General features: G+C 31.8%; 1 protein-coding gene across 14 annotated transcripts in view; it reads left to right on the forward strand.

Moving 5' to 3' along the window:
* GPHN (gephyrin) overlaps positions 1–21,655 on the forward strand; it is a 634,768-nt gene that overhangs the window by 157,473 nt on the left and 455,640 nt on the right. For all 14 annotated transcript variants that reach the window (XM_025444205.3, XM_025444210.3, XM_025444207.3 and 11 more), the window contains exon 2: positions 9,849–9,927. In XM_025444205.3, the coding sequence (XP_025299990.1) occupies positions 9,849–9,927 (79 nt within the window). The remainder of the gene's footprint in view (positions 1–9,848; positions 9,928–21,655) is intronic.

Here is a 21,655-nt window from a genome sequence, read left to right on the forward strand (position 1 = left end):
TAGAGTTAAGGGATTTCCCTTTATTCATTTTCATTTTTGATAATTTTTATCAGAGGGGTGTTGAATGTTGTACAGTTTTTTTCTGCTTCAATTATATAGTCATGTGATTGCACTTTTTTAGTCTGTTTTTATATTGGATTACATTGGTAGTTCTTCAAATATTGAATCAGCCTTACATCCCTTGAATGAACCCCATTCAGTCATGGTGTAGAATTATATTTTTCTATTGCTGAATTCGATTTGCTAACATATTGTTAAGGATTTTGAAGTCTGTATTCACATGTGAAATAAATGTTGTTTTTTAAAAATTTTTTATTTTATTTTTTGGTACCTTTGTCTGGTTTCTGCATCAGGGTAGTAGTAGCTTCATATAATCAATTTGGAAGTATTCCTTTCTCTTATTTTTAGATAATATGCTGTGGAATTGGTATTAATTCTTTAAAATTTTGGTGGGATTTTCCAGTGAAGCCATCCAAGCCTGCAGATTTCTTTTTTTTGGGGAATTGTAAAATTACAAATTCAATTTCCTTACAAGCTACAGGGCTATTCAGATTATCTATTTCATCTTGGATGAGTTGTGGTAATCTTTGTTTTTTTGAGGAGTTGATTCATTGCCTTTATGGTTCTGAACTTAATCCTTTACAGAGTTTTTGGTAATATTCCTTTATTACTGTTTTGATATCTGTAGTATGTAGTGATATATGTATACCTACTGTTTCATTTCTGATGACAATTTGTGTCTTCTCTCATTTTTCTTTGACAGTCTTGTTAGATATTTGTGACTTGTTTTCTCAGACCTAGCTTTTTTAAGGTAGATGTGCTGGTGACATATTTTCTTAATATTCTTTTACTTGACAGTGTCTTAATATCTCCTTCATCTCTGGAGGATATTTTCCCTGGATATAACATGTGAGTTCACAGTGCTTTTATTTGATCACTAGAAAAAGTGATCTTTCTGTCCTACCTGGTTTCTGATGAGAAATCTGCTGTCATTTGAATTGTTTTCCCCCTATTGTTATAGTTTATCTCTCACTGTTCACAGAATATTTTTCTTTTTCTTTAGTTTTCAGAAGTTTGTGTATGATTTTTCTTGCTACAGATTTCATTAAGTTTATCCTTATGAGTTTTTTTCAGTTTCTTGAATCTGTAGGTTTGTATTCTTTTGCCAAATTTGGAAAGTTTTCAAACCATCATTTTTTCAACTATCTTTTCTGGTCTGCACTCTTTCTTTTCCTTTGAGACTCAGACGATGGTAAAGTTAGGTTTTTTTGTTATTGTCTAGTGGATTCTTGAGGCTTTGTTTATTATTTCAGTCTATTTTTCTCTGGTTTTAAATTTTTCCAGATAATTCTGACATCTCTACTATTTTAGTCTTGGCACCTGTCAATTGTCTTTTTTTCACTTAGTTTGGAATCTTCCTGGTTTTTGTTATATTTGATTTATTATTGATTATAGGATGAACTGTGAATCTTATGTAATCCTTCTGTTTTAATTGGCTCATTCAGACACTGCTAGGTACGTAAATGTAGGTGAGCGTGGCCTCTTTACTGCTTGCTTGGCATAGAAGCCCAAGTTCTCAATTAGGACTTTTTGATACTTGAAGTGGGACCTCAGTGGTGTGCTGGGGTAGGGGGCATAGTAGTTCTGGCTTCCCGTTGAATTTTCACTGATTTCTCATTGTCTGGGATTAGTAGGAGAATCTGTAGAGGCAAGGATGGAGGTATTTGTAAGTTTTCCCAATAAGTTGAGTTTTGATATGGACTTTGGCCAGAGATATGAAGGAATAGAGAAGAGCATAAATCAGTTAGCACCTTCTGTGCAAGGGCATGTGCATATGTGACACAAATGCACATACCAGGAATTACACATTTACTAGCTCTCTGTATTGTGTGGTAATTCTACTGTAAACCAAGGGTCAATAAACTTTTAAATTTTTTGATAAAATACAAGATAGTAAATATTCTGTTTTGCAGGCCAAGTGCAAAATTGAGGATATTATATATAAACTGGTATAACAAAATAGATTTACACAATTTGTAAATTTATGAAATCCAAATATTATAATTATAACTGAGTGCAATATTGTCATATATATTTGTCTATCTGAAGAATGAAATGGGATAATTGGAGCTTATAGTTACTATTTCCTTTCATTAATAACTATGGCAAATGTTCATCTGCTCGTGTTGATTTGCATGAGTATTTTATCTTTGCAAATGTCTCTTACCACAGGTAGTTATTGATAAATAATGAATTCATGAATATATTATTCTAATTGAGCACAGTAATTATTTGTAATGTGTTTTTAGAATTCTGTTGGGATTTTTTTTTTTTTTTTTTTTTTTTTTTGCTTTTTAGCATGTTATTACGTTGCAGAGTAATCATTTAGAATTAAAGATAGGGTGGAAGCTCATCAGTTGCAGAGTTAAGTGGATTTTGAAATATAAAATTTGTCTTTTCACTTGCATCAGATTTGAAAAATGCTGTTAAAACTGTAGCTTGAACTCAGAACATACATGTGTTGTAAAGTTTGGGAAAAGAGTTTGCTTCTTTAATTTTTTCAGGATGGGAATGTGTTATTTTGACACACACAAAGTTCACAAAACAGTTTGAAATTAAAATTAAAGCAACATAGATAGTTGTGAAATGACCATCATAGTATAGGTTTTGCAAAAATGCATTGTTTTGGCTTGTAATTTTGAGTGGAATACATTAAGAAAATTGCCAAATTTCAGACACTACTGTTTACTTTCATTTGTTGTTCATTTACCTCATTCAGTTTGCTCAGTAGTAGCTCTTTGTGCTTAGTTTACAATTTTTCCTAGAAGAATTCAAGAACTTTGCTTTTAGCAGGTAGAAAATTGTAGAAATTAGACATGGAAGGAAATACAAAGTAGTATCTGAGGACAGATAGTTGGTTATAGTAAAACGTGTTTTAAAATGAATCTGTTTATGCATGAATCAGGTGAACACTGTAAAGTAGTGTCGTCTATGGCGAGATACGGAGCCAGATGTGGAGGTATTTGATCTGTGGGATCACAGAGATGCTATCAAGACTAGGCAGAGAGCAGAATAGAAATAGGCATTCCTCTTAAGTCACAAGAAACTGTCTCAGTCAGAGATCCAATAGAGAGAAATAGTGGTTGGTAATAGTTTGGCTGCAGAGGTCAAAGTGAGCAGACACTGTTCTCATTGCTTATCAGGGGTAGGTTGAGGCAACATAAAAGGCAACATAAGTGGATCACATCAACAGAAGCAAAAGGATGTTCTCACTACTCTTTTGGGTTTATTTGTTTGAAACAGTGTGGTGGTAGGATTTCAAGTTTTATAAGAAAAAATATGGCCATAATCATCCTATATTGTCTGCATGAAAAATATTACATAATTAAAATCAGATAATTAACACATTTCCACATATAAATATTGGGTGTTAGGAGCTCTAGTTTAAAGCAAATCTTTGAGTATATAGATGATATTACCAAACAGGGTGATTATATATGCCTTTTACTTTATTGGCACATATAAATCTAACAGTAAGAATGTCTGCACTTGGAATAACTTATGCTTCAGATTCACATCAATAAAATAAAAGAATAAAACATGGAAAAAGTGAATCTGTTTAAAATGACAACTAGAATTTGGTGTTATAAAATATGGACCAGAATCTTAATATTCATATAGAATTGCAAGAAATGCTGAGTAGCCAAAAATACCTTGAAAAAGAAAAACAAAATTGGGGGACTCACAGTTCCCCATTTAATAGCTTGCTACAAAGCTACAGTAATCAAAACTGTGATAGTAGCATAAGAGTACACATATAGATCTATAGAATAAAAATTGAATAAGCCCATATGTAAATAGGTAATTGGTTTTTTAGAAGAGTGTCAAGATCATTCAGTGGGGAAATTTTGAACTGCCTCTTCAACAAATGATGCTGGGACAATTTAATAACACATGTAAAATAATGAAGTCAGACTTTTACCCTCACGTCATGTACAAATATTAGCTCAAAATGGATAAAAGACATATACAGAGTTAAAACTATAAAATTCTTACAAGAGGGCATGGGGAAATTTCTCATGACCTTGGATTTGATAATGGTTTCTTAGATGTGACACCAAAAGAAAAAATAGACAAAATTTATCAAAATTAAAAATTTCTGTACATTAGAGGATGCTATCAAGAGGACACAATGACAACCACAGAATTAGACAAAATACTTGTAAATCATATGTCTGCGAAGGGCCTAGTATCCAGAATATATAAATGTGTCTTACAGCTTGGCAACAGGAATATCAACAACCCAATTAAAAAGTGTGCAAAGGACTTCCAAAGAAGATAAATGGTCAACAGGACATGGAAAGATACTCAATATCATTGGTCGTTAGGAAAATGTAATCAAAACCGCAATGGGATAATACTTCACACCCCACTGTTATGACTAAATTAACAAGAAAATAACCACTATGGATTTTGGGAAATGGAGCCCTCTTACATTGCTGGTAGAATGTTAAATAGTGTAACTGCTTTGAAAAACAATTTTGCAGTTCCTCAAAAAATTAAACTCGGAATTACCATATGATCCACCAATTATCTTTCTTGGTGTCTACTCCAAAGAATTGAAAACAGGGACTCAACAAATACTTGTACACACATGCTCATTGCACTATTCACAATAACCAAAAGGTAGAAACAGCCCCAATGGCCAACCAAGGATGCATGAATAGACAAAAATCAGACATACATGCAATGGAGTATTATTTAGCCATACGAGGAATGAAGTACTGATAGATGCTAGAACACGGATGAATCTTGACAACATTATGCTAAGAGAAAGAATTCAGACACAAAAATTACATGTTGTATGCTTGCCTTTGAATGAAATATCCAGACTAATCCACAGAGATAGAAAGCAGATTGATTGTTGCCAGGGATTAGGGGAAGGGAGGAATGGGGACTTGCAGCTTAATGGGTAGCAGGTTTTCTCTTGGGATGATGAAAATGTTTTGGAAATAATGGTAGTGGTCACACAACATTGTGAATGTACTAAATGTCACTTAACTTTACTTTAAAATGGCTAATTCTGATAAATATAAAAAAATTTAAAAAATAATAAGATGAACTTTATATTATGTGAATTTCATTTAAAAACAAAAAAATATAGATTTATCTTGAAAAATATGACTAAAATTATGGAATCAGTCTAATTTTTCTTATGTCAGCTATTGTGTGTGTGTGTGTGTGTGTGTGTGTGTGTGTATATATTTAGAATAAAACCAGTAATGTGTTCAATTTTTTTTGGTGATATTTTAAAATCCTATCATATTGAACTTTTTCAATTAAACGTTTAACTTTCACACTGTGATCATTGAAGGGGACTTTTTTAGGAAAATATGTAATGTTTCTAAGAACAAGGTCTTAACTTTTGATATTCAAATATGTATTTTTTGAAAACACTTATATCAGTATCTTTATCTTTTTCTATTATTGTGAACTATTGTTTTATTTGTCCACTTTAACTTTGAATAAATTATTTGGAATTTCTAGATTGTATAAATATACATTTTATTTTAATTACCAGTTGTTTTCACAGGACCATTTCTTTGAGACTTTATTTCGCTAGGTATTTTGAAACTACAGAATGAATGAGTTTTAGATTGGATCTGTTTTTACTGTTACCCTAGCAATTTTCAAATGGTGCTGACTCTTGCAGACCATAGGCAAAATGTGATCTCATTTATAAAATAATGATGAGTGGAACTAATACTGTTTTGAGGTGTGTATATATGTATGTGTGTTTCAGCTTCTATAAAAATTTCTTTAGTAAGATTTTTGCAAACATAATTTTAAAGCAGTCTAATATATAAACAAATAAAAACGGAGCTCTTTAGCTGAAAGGGGAAAAGGAATATCATTGCTCTGAGACACCTCCATAGAATCCATGAGATATGAAGCACAGTTAACTAACTTCTAAACTAGAAGATCCATAATGTTTCATTCTACTTTAAAAACTGTGATTCTTTAATGATGCTTTGAGTTGGAATTAACTGTCTCATAGTGAATTTTAGTTGTATAACTTTTATGTGTTTTGAAGTTACAGAAATACAGAATTCAGAATATATGAGTGATTGATGAGGACTATGGTCTGTATAGTATAGTGGTTAAAAGTATCACCTCTGGAGTTACAGCATCTAGATTTTCCCAGCTTCAATTTATTAGCTGTAGGATCCATCACAAGATGCTTAATCTCCCCATGCTTCAGAATCTTCACCTGTAAAATGGTGACACAGATAGGCTTATCACAGCATGATAAAGAAGATTGAGTTAATAAATATGAAATGCTTAAGATATAATGAATTTCAATTATTATCTTGATTATAGATCCAAACGATGAACATTTACCGGAAAAAATGCATGTAATTGAATAGGAACTTTGGTAAAAAGTCTGTTTACAAATATTTCTAATATTTCTTTGTATCCTTCCAAGTTAATTATATCAATATAAAACAGACTGAAGTAAAGTGTATAATGTTCATGTTAATACCATAAAGTTTGACTACAGGTTTCTATTGTAATTTCTCCCATTTTATCTGATTTTTGTGATGACATATTGATGACTTTTCATTAGTCAGTAGAATGAAGAGCATAGTGGTTCCTGTAGTCATCATATACTGGAGGGTAAAAAACAGTAAAATATGGTGACCCAAACTGATTAATTTTAATGCGTTTACACACGAAAAATTATGTTTACTTCCTTCCTAAAAAGTACCATATTCTTATTTATAATTAAAAAACAAAATTTGTTGTTTTGGTGGAAGAAAACTTTAAATATAATAAATATTGTTAGACAGCTAAAATTTTAGAATTTTTATTAGGAAACTTCTTGATTTCTTGCTTTGTTTTTAACTTAATATTTGGATGGGACATGAATTTTAAAAAGTGCCTCTTTAGCAGAACTCATTTCACAGATAGCTGACTAGCAAGCCTTTAAAGGAGCAAAGGTTTATTCTATTTTAATTAAGCCTGCAAAACTTTCAGACTCTTGAAGTTTGTAACTAAGCTCTCATATTTGCCAAATTGGGTGAGAAACTTTTGAGAACAAATTTTATGATATATTATACCTTCAATTTTAGTTCAGCAGAGCAGGAAACTAACTTCCCTTACAGTGTGCCAACATTTTTTTTTCCTTTTAGTCCTACTCAGGAGATGCTGTAATAAAGAGCATTTGTATTAAAATTATGAAAAGCAGGAAGTTAGTTTTAAATCAACAGGTTGAGATGTGTCTGCTAAATATGGAATGAAAACTATATATTATGTAATCAAAATTATTCCACTCATTGCAAAGAAATAAAAAGTGAGGAATATCTTTTGGAAATTAATAAAAATGAATCCCAACTTTTTTCAACTTCAGTGTTTTTAAAGCATCATTGTTTATATGAATTATCATTTATTTCATAGAGAGATCCACATTTGTAATTTTGAGGGACTCTATAAAAAGGAATATAAAATCTAAATAAAATATTAGGTAATGGATCTTTGGAAGGAATAAGGTGAATGTCATATTCTTCTTGCTCCATATGTAGGTTATAAATGACTCTTTAAGATACATAGAATAAAATTGTTAAATTGAGGACACCTAGGTGGCTCAGTGGTTGGGTTTCTGCCCCAGGTGTGATCCTGGGGTCCTGGGATTGAGTCCCACATTGGGCTCCCTGCATGGAGCCTGTTTCTGCCTCTGCCTGTGTACTCTGCCTCTCTCTCTGTGTCTCTCATGAATAAATAAATAATATCTTTTTAAAAAATTGTTAAATTGAAATAGAAAATAATCACTTAATATTTATACTAACAAATACAAAGTACTATATAAGTAGAGTTTTATTTTGCCTTTAATTTTGGGATGGATATTTTATCAAGGTTAGACTTTTAAATTTCCAGTTTCCCTCAGCATATTGATCAAAGTTTTCCATTGTATTCTGGATTCCATAGTTTATGTTGAATACTTAGCTGTAAGTTTTACTGATTTTCCTTTGAAGATGATGTGTCCTTTTTCTCTTGTTGGCTGCTTTTAAGATATTCTTATCATCTTTTATTTTCAGCAGTTTGGCTGGTGGGATCATTTTATTTTACTTTTTCCGGTGTGTTGTTGGTTATACTCCTGAGTCAGGGAAGTGTAGTGTATTGAATCAATTTTGGAATATTCTCACCTGTTTTTCTGAAAATACTGCTTTTGCCCCATTCTCTTCTCAACTACAGTTACATTGGGTTGTTTGATTCCTATATGTTTCTTTTGCTCTGTTCTTTTCACATACTTTTTTTCACCTCTTTACTTCAGTTTGGATATTTTCTGCTGATCTCTTCACAAATCCTGTGTCTTTTTTTATATTGAGTCCGCTATAAAACTAACCCACTGGTATCTCAATTTCAGATACTGTATTTTTCAATTCTAAAGTTACTATTTGATTCTTTTTCATAGATTTTAATTCTTTGCTGAAATTTTCCTTCTTTTGTCTACTGTGAACATTTTTCTGTACCTTCAACTTATATTAAATAAGTTTTTTGAAAGTTTAAGTTTTCTTAAACTCCTTGTCTTCTATTTCTGTATCATCTGTGCGTCAGCATCTATCTATCTATCTATCTATCTATCTATCTATCTATCTATCTATCTAATCTATCTATTTGTAAAATAGAAAATTTTTTCTCTTGATAATTGGTCATATTTGAGGTCCTTCTCCATACTTTGTGATTTTTGTTGTACACCAAATACTATTTATTATAGGATCATAGAAATTGATATAGAGAAAAAAAAAGAAATTGATATAGAGGTTATTGTTAAGTGCCAGTCACTTTAACTGAACTTCAAATTGAACTGGGTAGTTAGAGTGAAAGCTTTAGTTATATTTAGTCTATTTCTGGTCAGAAATGTCTTTAAGGATAAAACTGTTGTGTTGCAGATATTTCTGATGTGACTTTGTACTTACATACTCTGAAATTGTGGGCATTTTTACTATATCTTTCGAGTTCTGCCCCCTTTCACTCCTTCCTTGCTTTTGGTTGAGAGTAAATCCTTTTTTTTTTTTTTTTTTTTTTTTTTTAGGGGAGATCTGCTTAAATTCTACACTGAAAGTGGCAGGCTCCACCTATTATTGGGTGACTTTGATTCCTAATCACCCTCCTATTTGCCCTCTGGCCCATTTTTTTCTTACTCATTCCAAGTTTTCTTTTGCTTCCCAGCCCTCAGCAAATCTTCCAGCAGAAAATGGGTTTTCATAGGATTTCTTAGGGTTCCATAGAATTTCAGTCTGTCATGCCAGTCTATTGACCATCAAGAACTATGCTGGTTTCTCTTTTCCCTAGTAGTGTCCCTCTTTCTGACTCTTAGCTCATAAGTGGCAAGTCCTCCTGGAAATGAAAACTATAGGAAGCTCAGCTTACCTAAGGGGTATTATTTTTCTCCTAGTTTATCCTTATTATCTCACATTGTTGTCTAAAATCTTTAAAAATATAATTGGTGTGACAGTTTACCTTTTTTTTCCCCTAGTCGTGGAAGCAGTGACTTGCCACTATGTGTTCGTAATTTAGTCTTATAAAAGTAAGAACAAAATTTAGATCCAAGTGTTTAGTCTTTTATATGTTGTATTTACCTAAAGTTTGTATGCTTGGATTATTGGCTTGTTACCGAATATTAATATTTGTTGCTTAAACTATGCCCAGAAATTGATTAGCATTGATGTTTGGAAAAATCATATCCAGAGAACTGGTTTTAATTTAAAATTACATTTGTCAGTAGTAATTGAAATAAAATGTAAACAAAAATTAATTCTCTTTTCCTCTCCACCTTTCCTGTTTAGTGAGTGATAGTTGCTTCAGGAATCTTGCAGAAGATCGCAGTGGGATAAATCTCAAAGATCTCGTACAAGATCCTTCTTTGTGAGTATTTGGTTTTCAGTACTAAGTTAATTTAAAACTTTATTGTTAGTTTGACTTTTTTCAAAAGAGTTATAATTGAGAACTACTTTAATGTTGAGTTTTTCTTTTCTAACAATTTGTTACATATAGTAAACACATCCAACAGTTTCAGTAGAAGTGAAGGTATAGAATAGTTCCTTTTTAGAAAAAGAAGAGATAATTAGAAGAAGAGAGAACACTGATTAATGATCGACTTGCAAGGAGTTTTTACTAATGGTTGATGGTACCTTGCCAACGTGGCAATAGATACTGGTAGGAAAGATGAGTTATTCATTTGCTGGGAAAGGTGTGATTGAATTTGCTCACATAAATTTTAAGCATTTTTGATAATACTTATTTATAAGTATAATTACAAATATAAAATAATTATTTATAACATATTAGAATATTTTTAATATATTTATAATATTTTACATTAGAAAGCACTATAAAGAAGATTTTTTGAAGAGTTTTTTAGGTTTCACGTTTTAATTTTCTTACTAATGTAGCTTTCTATTTATATTTTATGAGTTAATGTTTTATAATTTTATATTTGCTGTAAATTATGCATCCTATATTCTATATGAACATACCCTCCTGGTAAGAACACTTTTTATTTAAAAAAAAAAAAAAAAACAGAACAAAACAAGTTAAGCCTTGGGCAGCAGAGAAAAGAAAATTGAGTTCTGGCAGGTGCTTTCTTTAATGATATATATAATGCATTCAGTAAAATATAAAAGGAAATCCACCTTTCACATCATATGTAATCTACACTACAACTGGTTTTACTAGTAATTTATTGAGTATTTTGTGAGGAATAAAACACAAGCATGTGTTGAATCTGAGGGATATTGATTCTTTAATGATTTTCTAGTCATTTAAAAAAATAGTCACAAGATACAGAATCTTGAAAATGACCAAATCTTAAAAGTTTATAATGAATTTAGAATTTGAATTTAGAAATGAACTTCAAAACTCAACTCTCAGTTTTTTTGTTAATCTAGTTCTCTTTTCCTCACTCAAAAGGAACGTCAATATTCCTTCTCCATGATCTTTATCTCACTGAAAATTAAAGTTGTCCTTTCAGTCCTATAAATATTTAATTAAGAATATAACTATTCTTTGTTGTTATAAATATTCCCAGTAAATTATAGTTAAATAACATTTATTTGCATGAAGAATTCTATTTTCCTTATAGATATGAGAGGAAGCTTTATAATTGTTTTTGAAAGATCTCATCTATTTGGATGATAACAAAAGTTATTCCATTATTGTATTATTTGTAAGGTATATTTTTGGTCACAATAGTATTATTTATGTGTGTAATGTGGCCTTGGTGGAAAAAATGTGCTCGTATAGATTTTAATGATATAAAAGCTATGGAGAAGTATACTTGAATATTGATTATAACAATCAGTTATAGTGTTTTCAGAGAATTTGGTATGTCTTCCCAGAATGTAGAATAATACTCATCTTGCAACCTAGCATTTAATTTTAAATTTAATCTTAGTATTCTAAGAGAAATTTTTGTGAGATCACTACTGCATTGGTTAGACAAAATAATTCTGAGTCTCTGTTTTAAAATAGCAGATATCTTAATTTAGCATTATTCTCTTGGCATTGGTCTTGACTGTAAGAATTTAGTGAGAATTCATTTTTGCTTTGCTACTTGGAAAGAGCTTTTCTTAATTAAGAATTGTACAAAATGTACTATTAATGACTCTAATTCATATTTTAGTGATATATTTCTTCCTTAACAAAATTCTTTAAGGAAGGAAATGCCTAGTGTGGAAAAATAATGTATTTTTTCAGTTGTTATTGTGAAAAATAGTTTATTCTAACTTATTATTCTATAGCGATATTCACTTAGTATATACCTCATGGGTATGGATTTTTTTTTTTTCCTGAAGCCATTTGTCTCTCTTCTGTCCCAAACTCCTAACAAAAAATCTTTACTATTTGTTCATTGATTCATGTATACTACATGGTTCTATATGGAGTTGAATTTTTTATATTGGAACAATGAGTTGAAAATATGTCAGAAATAATGTTTTTCAGTAAAAAATATCCTACTTAAAAAAAAATCACTGGCATTTGATGAATACTCCGGACTCCTGAGCTGCTGATGCTAAAAGGAGTTGATGTGTAAAGAAAATTAAATATTACAATCACTAAGGCTGTTCAAAAGGGAGACAGTAAAGAGAAAAGAAAAAAATAAGCTGAAGAGAAGCCAGGCTATCTGTTCAATATTGACAACTGGGAGCAATAGATAGTATGTCATAGTTGGATAAATCAGGATGTATGGAATTTCTGTGGGCAAAATAATAAAATAAAACTAAATCAATTGTAGTATGTGCATGTGTGTGTGTATGCATGTATCTATAAATGAATGAATGAAGTTTTAAGGGATTATTGCCTCAGGAGAATGAACAGGAAGAACAAAAAGGGACTAATTAATTCTTTTAAATCTGTGTCAAGCTAAGAATAATATGATGGGCCCTTTGTCATTTATCTAGACTGTGTATACCGTACTCCCCAAGACTTTACTTCCATTGTGTAGTAAAACTAATTATTGGGCTTGATGGAACTGCATGACCTATGTTACAAGAACATGATGAAGGGATGCCATGAGAGAAAAAGATAAGAAAGTTGTGAATCCCTAAGAAAGACTTTCTGGCCTTACTACTAATTTTGATCTGTTTTAATAATGAGAGCAGAATGTGACTTGTGGGAAAATTGAAGTAAAAGGGATACTTGAGAAGCTCTCTTCTTTGGTAATTATTCTGAGAATAATTTTTTCTATCACAGTTCTGCAAGTGTTAAGTGTTAAGACCAAGTAGAGGACCTTGACGTTCATTTCTTGCTGGTTTTGTTTGAATTAGTAATTTGCATGTATGTTGCATTTTAAAGTGAACAATTTTATCTGTTCTAATAGCTCATCTTATATTTATGATTATAAGTATTTTAAGATTGATTTCCTCTACTGTGTGTATAATCTGTTCTGTTGTGTTGTAAGACCTTTTGTTTTACTTGTGGTCTCTCAATGGCACATTGAAAAGCATTGTCAATTTTAACTTTATGTTTCACTATATTAGAAACATATCCAATGTGATATATACTTTTCATACATACAGGTAGTTTTTCTTAGTATGATATAATTAATTTTTGTTCTCTTTAAGAGATGCATACTATTTAAGTTATAAAAAATCATTTATGCTTCTTGTTATCTCTGCTAGAGAGATGACTTATTATATGCAAATTAAATACTGTATATAAAATTCTTTAAGTTATATTTAGTTGTGTTCTTTATAGAAGTAATTCTTTATGGAGGTAATTCTCAAAAATACTTTTAAATCCCTATTGACTGTTTGCTGAAGATGAAAGATAAAACATATTACCATATTTATTCTTTAGATTTCCTATTACATATAAACTATTTAACACAATTATTGAACTCAGAAACATTTATAGACATTATTAAAGCTGTTTAAGAATCAAAAGAAGAAAAATAACTTAAGAGTGAAAAAGCTAACAGAATCGAACACCTGTTTGTTCATTGTGTTGATGCTTATCATTGTGGTATCGGCAGATGTGTCTTGTTTAATTTGCAAAAGCGCTTAAAAATTTAGGATCATCATAGATATGTGCTACATAAATCAAGTTATAGGAAGAATTGTTTCATTCATACTAGAATTGGACATCTCTTGACACTATAAATATAATTTATAATGCAGGATACTAGTAATTTTCCTTATCATCAAATAAGGAAAGTTTATATTCTTTGAAAATTTTGGACAACATGACAATGTCAGTCTTTTTTTCTCCTTTATGCTATTCAGAGTATATTTTCAAATTATTTCAGTGACATCAAGGTTTTGAAAAGATATTAACAATTTATAATCTTGTGATTTATAAAAAAGGATGATTCAGTGAAATAGACCTTAATTCTGAATCCTGGGTAAATTATATTATGGATCAAGAAATATGTTTTCTTGTCAGTGTTCTTGGTATTTCTTTTAATTGTCATAAAATAAAAATAGCATAAAATTTACCATCTCAACCGATTTTAAGTGTATAGTTCAGTAATGTTAAGTATATACACACTGTTATACAATCAGTTCCTTAAAATTTTTCATCTTACAGAACTGCAACTCTATACCCATTAAACAGTAACTCCCCATCCCTTCTCCAGCCTTTGGCAACTACTGTGTACTTTCTGTTTCTATGATTTCGACTAATGTAGAAATCTCACATAAGTAGAATTTTACAGTATTTGTCTTTTGTGACTAGTTTGTTTCACTTAGCATAATAGTCCGAAGGGAATTCTCCCATTTGTAGTGTCTGTAAGAATTTGCTTTTTGAAGCTGAATAATATTCCACTGGATATGTGTACACCACATTTTATCTCTTCATCCGTCAGTGGACACGGAATTGCTTCCAACTTTTGTCTATTATGAATAATACTGCTATAAACATGGTTGTGCAAATATCTCTTTGAGACCCTGCTTTCAATTCTTTTTGTTGTATACCCAGGAGCAGAATTGCTGTATCATATGATAATTCTGTTTTTTATTTTGAAGAACTGCCATATTGTTTTTTCCATAGTGACTGCACCATTTTATATTCCCACTAACAGTGCACAAGGGTTCCATCTTCTCTACTTTCTTACCAATACTCATTATTTTCTATTTGTGGTTTTTGTTATTGTTGTTGATAGTACCATTCTAATGGTAAGGTGATTTGTTCTTGGTATTTTTCAGTGAACTTCATTCAGTTCTTTACATTTATTTTGTCTTTTTAGTGAAGTCAATACAACTCATCTAGAGAATATGAAAAATGTCTGATTATTGTGAACTTTGGTATATTGTGCAGTAAACTGTATAAAACTGTTTCTAATTTCCTTTCATTATCATTATGAAGATTATGAATTGTAAATATGTTCATAGTAATTTTGTAATAATAGGATTTTAATCAATTTGTTTCCCTTGTATTACTTGCCTGTATTACTACAGTTCTTGTTATACCTTATCTGTAAAGAATTACTTTTCTAGTTAGATAATGCTACATTGGAAATGCAGCATAGTAATTTAAAAAAGAGCAATGTGCTAGTTGAAATGTATTTTGATATTACAGATGATTGGTGCTTAATAAGAGCATTTCATAGATAAAACTGAAAATAGTTGTATCTGATTGTAAATTCCTTAGAGATGAAAATTTCATTTACCTGAATGCACTTCTTTACAAATCTTACCACTTTTGGTGGAAACTTCTTTTCATGGTTCCAAAACATAGCCATATCCCCTTGAATATACTTGACTTTCCACTACAATCTGATTGAGTGCTATTTTGGTTCTTTGGATCATGGCATTAAATGTGAAGGGAAGGCAGGATTGCCGTCTGGAAAGCAATCATATCTAAATATAGCCTGTACTTATCTGCTGGTGTTAAGACAGGTTGCTATGGTGAATTGAATTTCTTAAAAATGCCAGTCAGCAGAGGATAAACAGTGGATTTTGAAGTGGTTATTTTCCATGGAGCTGTACATTCTCATACTGCATGTTCAGGTAAATGAATTTAGTTAATGTTTTTTATGGTCTATTTATTAAATTTCAGTTTTAGAGTATCTTTGAGACCCTTAATGTTATTAAACAAAATACAAGGATTTTTATCTTGTTATCTTTTGTTTCTCTGAAAATAAATTCATTTGATGTGAAAATGCATTTTTAATGGCAGCTATTTAAACATTATTGATCATTCATTTTGCTCTACTTCCACTAGTTTTGCTCTATCTAAGACAGCTACCAAAAATTTCTTTGTAATATTGTCTTTCAGTATAAGTTATTATCATTTTTAATCAGGTTATTTTTTGGATTATATGTTTATTAGTCTGTAAATTATATATTGGGACAATATAGCTTAATCTAGGCTTATAGTATAATATTATAGTACTATGTTCTATGTCAGAACTGTAAATCCAAAGACTGGATTTTATTGCTTTTAGAAGACTTATCCTCATTTCTGTCATTCCATAGCTTTCTGAGATGCATGTTTAATTTTCTGTGGGTTAATTCAGTTTAGAATTTATTAATCAAAAAGCAATACTAGGTGTTTGTATTAAGTTCTTCAGAATTAGGTTTAATAGACATTATTCTTGTAGTCAAAGGCCATGTGATTGAAGATGGACAATATCTGAGTTGGTCACCTGATGCATATAGATGACCGGTACAGTATTCGAATTTTCTTTTAAGATTTCATATATTTATTTATTCACTTATTTTTAGAGAGTGAGAGAGTCTGCAGAAGGAGGGGCAGAAGGAGAGGGGGAAAATCTCAAGCAGACTCTGCACTGAGCATGGAGCCCAATATGGTTCTCTGTCTTACAACCCTGAGATCATGACTTGAGCCAGAATCAAGGGTCAGATACTGAACAAACTGAGCCACTCTGGTGCCCCCAGTATTAGAATTTTTAAATGAAATAAATGTACCATTTTATTTAGTGGATTCTTTTTTTTCCCACTGTACACAAACCTAAGTCAAACTAGCTTAAAAAGCAAAATTGAAAAAAAATAATAAAATAAAAGTAAAATTGGATTTCACTGGTATACTTCTCATAGAATCAGGAAGGCTTAAAAGCCTCAAAGAATAGATTTAGGGAGTTTATGCAACTGAGTTTGTTTCTCACCCTTTGCCATTATCTCTTTTGGTTTTTCTTGTCTTTAATCTCACTTATGGCAGTTAGACTTTCTCCATGAAACCAGGAAGATAGATGCTAACTTACTTTAATTTCCTTTTTTCCAGCTTCATGATCTCTCTTCACTTCTAGTTCTGAAATGTAAAATCCCATGGAAGAGTTCTAATTTTGTTAATCTGGTTAATTTGGTCATATGACATTAGCCAGTCACTGTGGCAGTTTATTTTGGTTGACCACTCTTTGGAGATACCTGTGGCCAGAATGGTAGGATACTCTATTTAAATGAGAGAGAAGGTAGCCTCAGAAAAAGAGTGGTTAAACTAAGGTCTACTGTATTGATTTTTAATTGTTAATTTTTTTAAAAGATTTTATTTACTTATTCATGAGAGACAGAGAGAGAGAGAGGCAGAGTCACAGACAGAGGGAGAAGCAGGCCCCATGCAAGGAGCCTAAGCAGGACTCCATCCTGGGTCTTCAGGATCACACCCTGGGCCAAAGACGGGTGCTAAACTGCTAAGCCACCCGGGCTGCCCTTTAGTTGTTAATTTAAAGAAGAATATATACATTGTCAAAAAATGTTAATTCTTTAAAATAGATCATTTTGCTTGCCTTCACAAAATAGCTCTATTAGATCTTGGTAGTAAAAAAAAAAAAAAAAAAAAAAAAAGATCTTGGGTAGTATATCTGTATTAATTTTAAAGTGCATAGTTCACTTAATTGATAATAGTTATTGCCTAATTGCTGATATTATTAACTGTTTATGTAATAATATACATGCCTAAATGTGAAATGACTCAGATGAATTTGTTACTTTAGTTACAACTAGCTAGACAGCAGGTGGAATAGTAACAGGTTGTTTCTGTTTTTCCATACTTCTTTCTTAAAAAGAAGAATTTCACCACTATAAATCAAATGGAAAGAGTCAAACATTCTCATTTAGCATTCTATTATAATACCTTAACTGTGGAATATCATTATAATCATTATGGGGGCATATAAAAGTTTAATGGTAACACTGATGAAGTATTTCAAGGATAGGTGATTTTTGAAATGAAGCTTTTGTTTAAAAAGAAAAAAGGTAGGGGGCTGCCTGGGTAGCTCAGTCAGTTAAATGTCTTCCTTTGGCTTTGGCACAGGTCATGATCCCAGCCTGGCTCTCTGCACAGTGGGAAGTCTGCTTCTCCCTCTCCCTCTGCCGGCTGCTCTGCCTCCTGTGCTCACTATCTTTCGTTCTCTGTCAAATGAGTCAATAAAATCTTTAAAAAAAAAAAAAAAAAAGAAAGAAGGAAGGGAGGTAAGGAGGCAGGAAGGGACTAAAGGACTGAGGCGGGGAGCAAGGAATGTTGGAAGAAGGGGGGCAGAGAGAGAGAGAGAAAGGGGAAAGTTTGATTATGAGAAAGAATGGAAACTCCATGAGTGTGTTAATGCTTTTTAGAAATGCAGTTTGGCTGAAATGATTGAGAGTCTAGAAGCTTAAAACTGATGATTAAAACAAAGTTTAGATAACCATGTATTTAATTTATCCAGAGCATATCACATATCTGATATTAATGGTCAGAGTGAACAAATGGATAATGTCATTTTCTACTTGTATTAGTTTTATATTACGGTGTAACAGAATTACCACAAACTTACTTACTTACTTACTTAAAGAAAATATACATTTATTATCTCAAATTACCATGAGTTGGGATTTTGAGCATAGTTTAACTGGATAATGTCATTTTCTACTTGTATTAGTTTTATATTACGGTGTAACAGAATTACCACAAACCTACTTACTTACTTACTTAAAGAAAATACACATTTATTATCTCAAATTACCATGAGTTGGGATTTTGAGCATAGTTTAACTGGATCCTCTTCTCAGTGTTTCCCGGGATTGCAATCTAGGTGTTGATTGGGTTGCATTTTCATTTGGAAGCTTGACTGAGGCAGAATTGCTCCAAACTAATTCAGGTTGTTGGCAGAATTCATATCCTTGTGTGTATGATTGAATGCTCTGCTTTTTGCTGGATATTGGCTATTTTCCATCCATAGTTCCCATCATCTTTGCCATATAATGTTGTCTAATCTTGGGAGTGATATACTTTCACCTTTGCTATATTCTTTTGGTTAGAAGCAAGTCACAGGTTCCACTCACACTCAAGGGGAAGGGATTACAAAAAAAGTGTGAACACCAGGAGATAGGACCATTGGAGATCACCTTAGGGTCTGTTTGCTACACTGCTTTTAGAATTTTCTTTCCTACATGGAGTCATACTTCTGTCAGTGTAGACATGTGAAAATTAAAGCTCATCTGAGTTGTGATTTATCTCAGCTCATAAAACTGTATAAGTGATGGGCCACCTGACAACTAAACATGTGCTCTTTACACTTCCAGTCTTAGTCTTGACTTTAATTTTGTTATCACTTTTTTAATTTTATTTTTTCTCTGTTTTATTGAGATTTAGATGACATATAGCATTGTGTAATTTTAAGGTTATATAGCACAATGCCTTGTCTTGACATTTGATTTTAATTTATGTCCTAAATTTGTCAAAAATAGGATGACTACATCTTGGCACTGACATTAAAATATCTGGAAATATTTTTTTCTGTATGGTCTGTGGGTGTATGATTTTTGATCATTAAATTGTTCTGCCACAGTAACGTTTTATCTAATATCTGTCTGTCTCTTTTTCTTCTCAATTTTTGTTTGGAGGAGAAGGAACAGGATTTTTGTTTCACTTGGTTTTGGTTTATGTTAGTATCTGAAGAGTGAGACTATAGAGACTAAAAAATGAGACTGAGAATGAGATTTAACACTTATAAAGAAATGGTCTCAATGGAATAATGGCTTTTGAATCCACTATATGTATGAACTCTTCTGTGGGTTTCTCAATGGAAGATTTCTGGCTGTGGAATGGCAAGACAATCAAGTAAGCAGGTAAACAAGTTTGCTATTAAAAAGTCTGCATAAGTATGCTTTCCTAATAAGCTTCCTAAGAAACACCTGCTTGTGAATCAGCCCAAATGAGGAAGAAAATGGCAAAAGGAAAGGTAGGAGATACTAGTTGTTTCTTTTAGAGACATTTTGAGAGTTAAAAAAAATTATAAAATACTATTCTTTGAGAAATTACAGAGAATGAAATTACCCCTACACTGGGAAAATCTCCCTAATACTAGACTTTTGGGCAGCAATTTCAAGGAGACCAGCCCTTGCTGCTATTTCTTTCTGTTACTACCTAAACAGCATAGTAAATTGTAATTACTCTAATATTGTTTTGCCCTCTGAGAGAAATTAAATGAAAGTTAAGTTTTATTTAATTTATAGAAATGAATTTAGTGTAGGAAATGCATTTAGAGAGGGAAGGTTGATTGAGCTGGTGTTTTATTCTTCATGTTACTCTTTATGATCTCCTATGTGCTCCTCCTGTGTGTTCCTCCTATGTGTTATCCAAACACTGATATTGTAGCTTTTACACTATATTACCATTGTCTGTGTGTTGTCTATATTTTTCAAAGGACTATAACCTTTCAAGGGCAGACACTCTGTTCCTATTTAATGTTATATCAATACTATCCACCATAGAGTTTTTTTTTTTTTTCCACCATAGAGTTTTAATAAAGAGTAGGCCCACCAGAAATCTTCTTTAAGTAGACGAATGAAGGAAATAATATGTGAGTGATTTAGTGACTGAATGAAGGACTGAGCAATGGATTAAGAGTAATAGATTCAGTGTATAGGAAATTTACATTGGCAACACCTGCATTTTTCCCACTCTTCAGGCAGTTCTGATTCTGACATTCAGGCCTTTGTTAATATTCAGTACAAAAATTTACTCTCTAGTGACCTGATGGCTATATTTAAATTTTGAGTTTTTTTAAAATATTTATTTATGATAGTCACAGAGAGAGAGAGAGAGAGAGAGGCAGAGAGGCAGAGACACAGGCAGAGGGAGAAGCAGGCTCCATGCACCGGGAGCCTGACGTGGGGTCTCCAGGATCGCTCCCCAGGCCAAAGGCAGGCACTAAACCACTGCGCCACCCAGGGATCCCTATATTTAAATTTTGATCAACACTGGTTCCCTCTAAGCCTCAGCATCTTTGTCAGTGCATATGAGATAATGAGACCTAACTCCAGGAGCAAAAGGAAGTGATGACCTCACTAATCCCCATGGTTTTGGTTTTCAGCACTTGATGCTCAGAATACTGAGAGCAGATATAGCCAAGAAACAATTCCATGTTTTTTTTTTTTCTGATGAAAGTAAGGAAGATCCCTGGAATTGTTTTCAAATTGAATGTATTTCTGAACAGTTTAGTTTGACAAAAACTTTCACAGCATAATTTTGGTAGAGGAAAAAATATTTTGAGTAATCCAGTCCTACATTAACATATTTCTTAAAAGACATTAATTTAAAAAGTAAGCTAAGAAGGTGCTAGTTTTATTTTCTCCTCATAAAGTTCTATTTTTTCTCCTCTTTTTCTATAAATAACTAAGAACAGCTTAATGGAATTCCACTTTCTCTTTTTGCTGCCAGGATAACTGTAAAAGCTTGGGAAAGTATCAGATATTGCTAAAAAGATGTAGCCCAAAACTCAGTTGTGCATCCTGGCATATTATATTTTCAAAAGTCTAAAATTAGATAATTTATTTATATATATTATTTATAACTTTTTAATTTAGTTATTTCATTGGTTTATTTAGATCAGTGACTTAGTCAAGATAATTGTATTTGAGAAAGCCACCCAGAATAAGCTGTAGTTTGGGTGTGATGGCAAGAACTGGACACAGTGTTTTAGATTTGACCAGGCTGTCACTGAGGACATTGAGACTGGGTGAAATCATGTTTGTTTTAATTCCTCTAATTCTTTGTGAATATACTTTCACTTTTTTTGGGGGGGGCAGGGTAGGTAGGGAGCCTAATTAGATACGTGACTTCCCTTCCCTGGGACCTTTTTCTATTGTAAACAGCTTTTCCTTTACTAAAGATGCGAACCACATACCATAAAATTCACCCATTTAAATGATAACTT

The sequence above is a fragment of the Canis lupus genome, chromosome 8, assembly GCF_003254725.2.
Source record: "Canis lupus dingo isolate Sandy chromosome 8, ASM325472v2, whole genome shotgun sequence".
In the NCBI taxonomy this organism is placed as follows: Eukaryota; Metazoa; Chordata; class Mammalia; order Carnivora; family Canidae; genus Canis; species Canis lupus.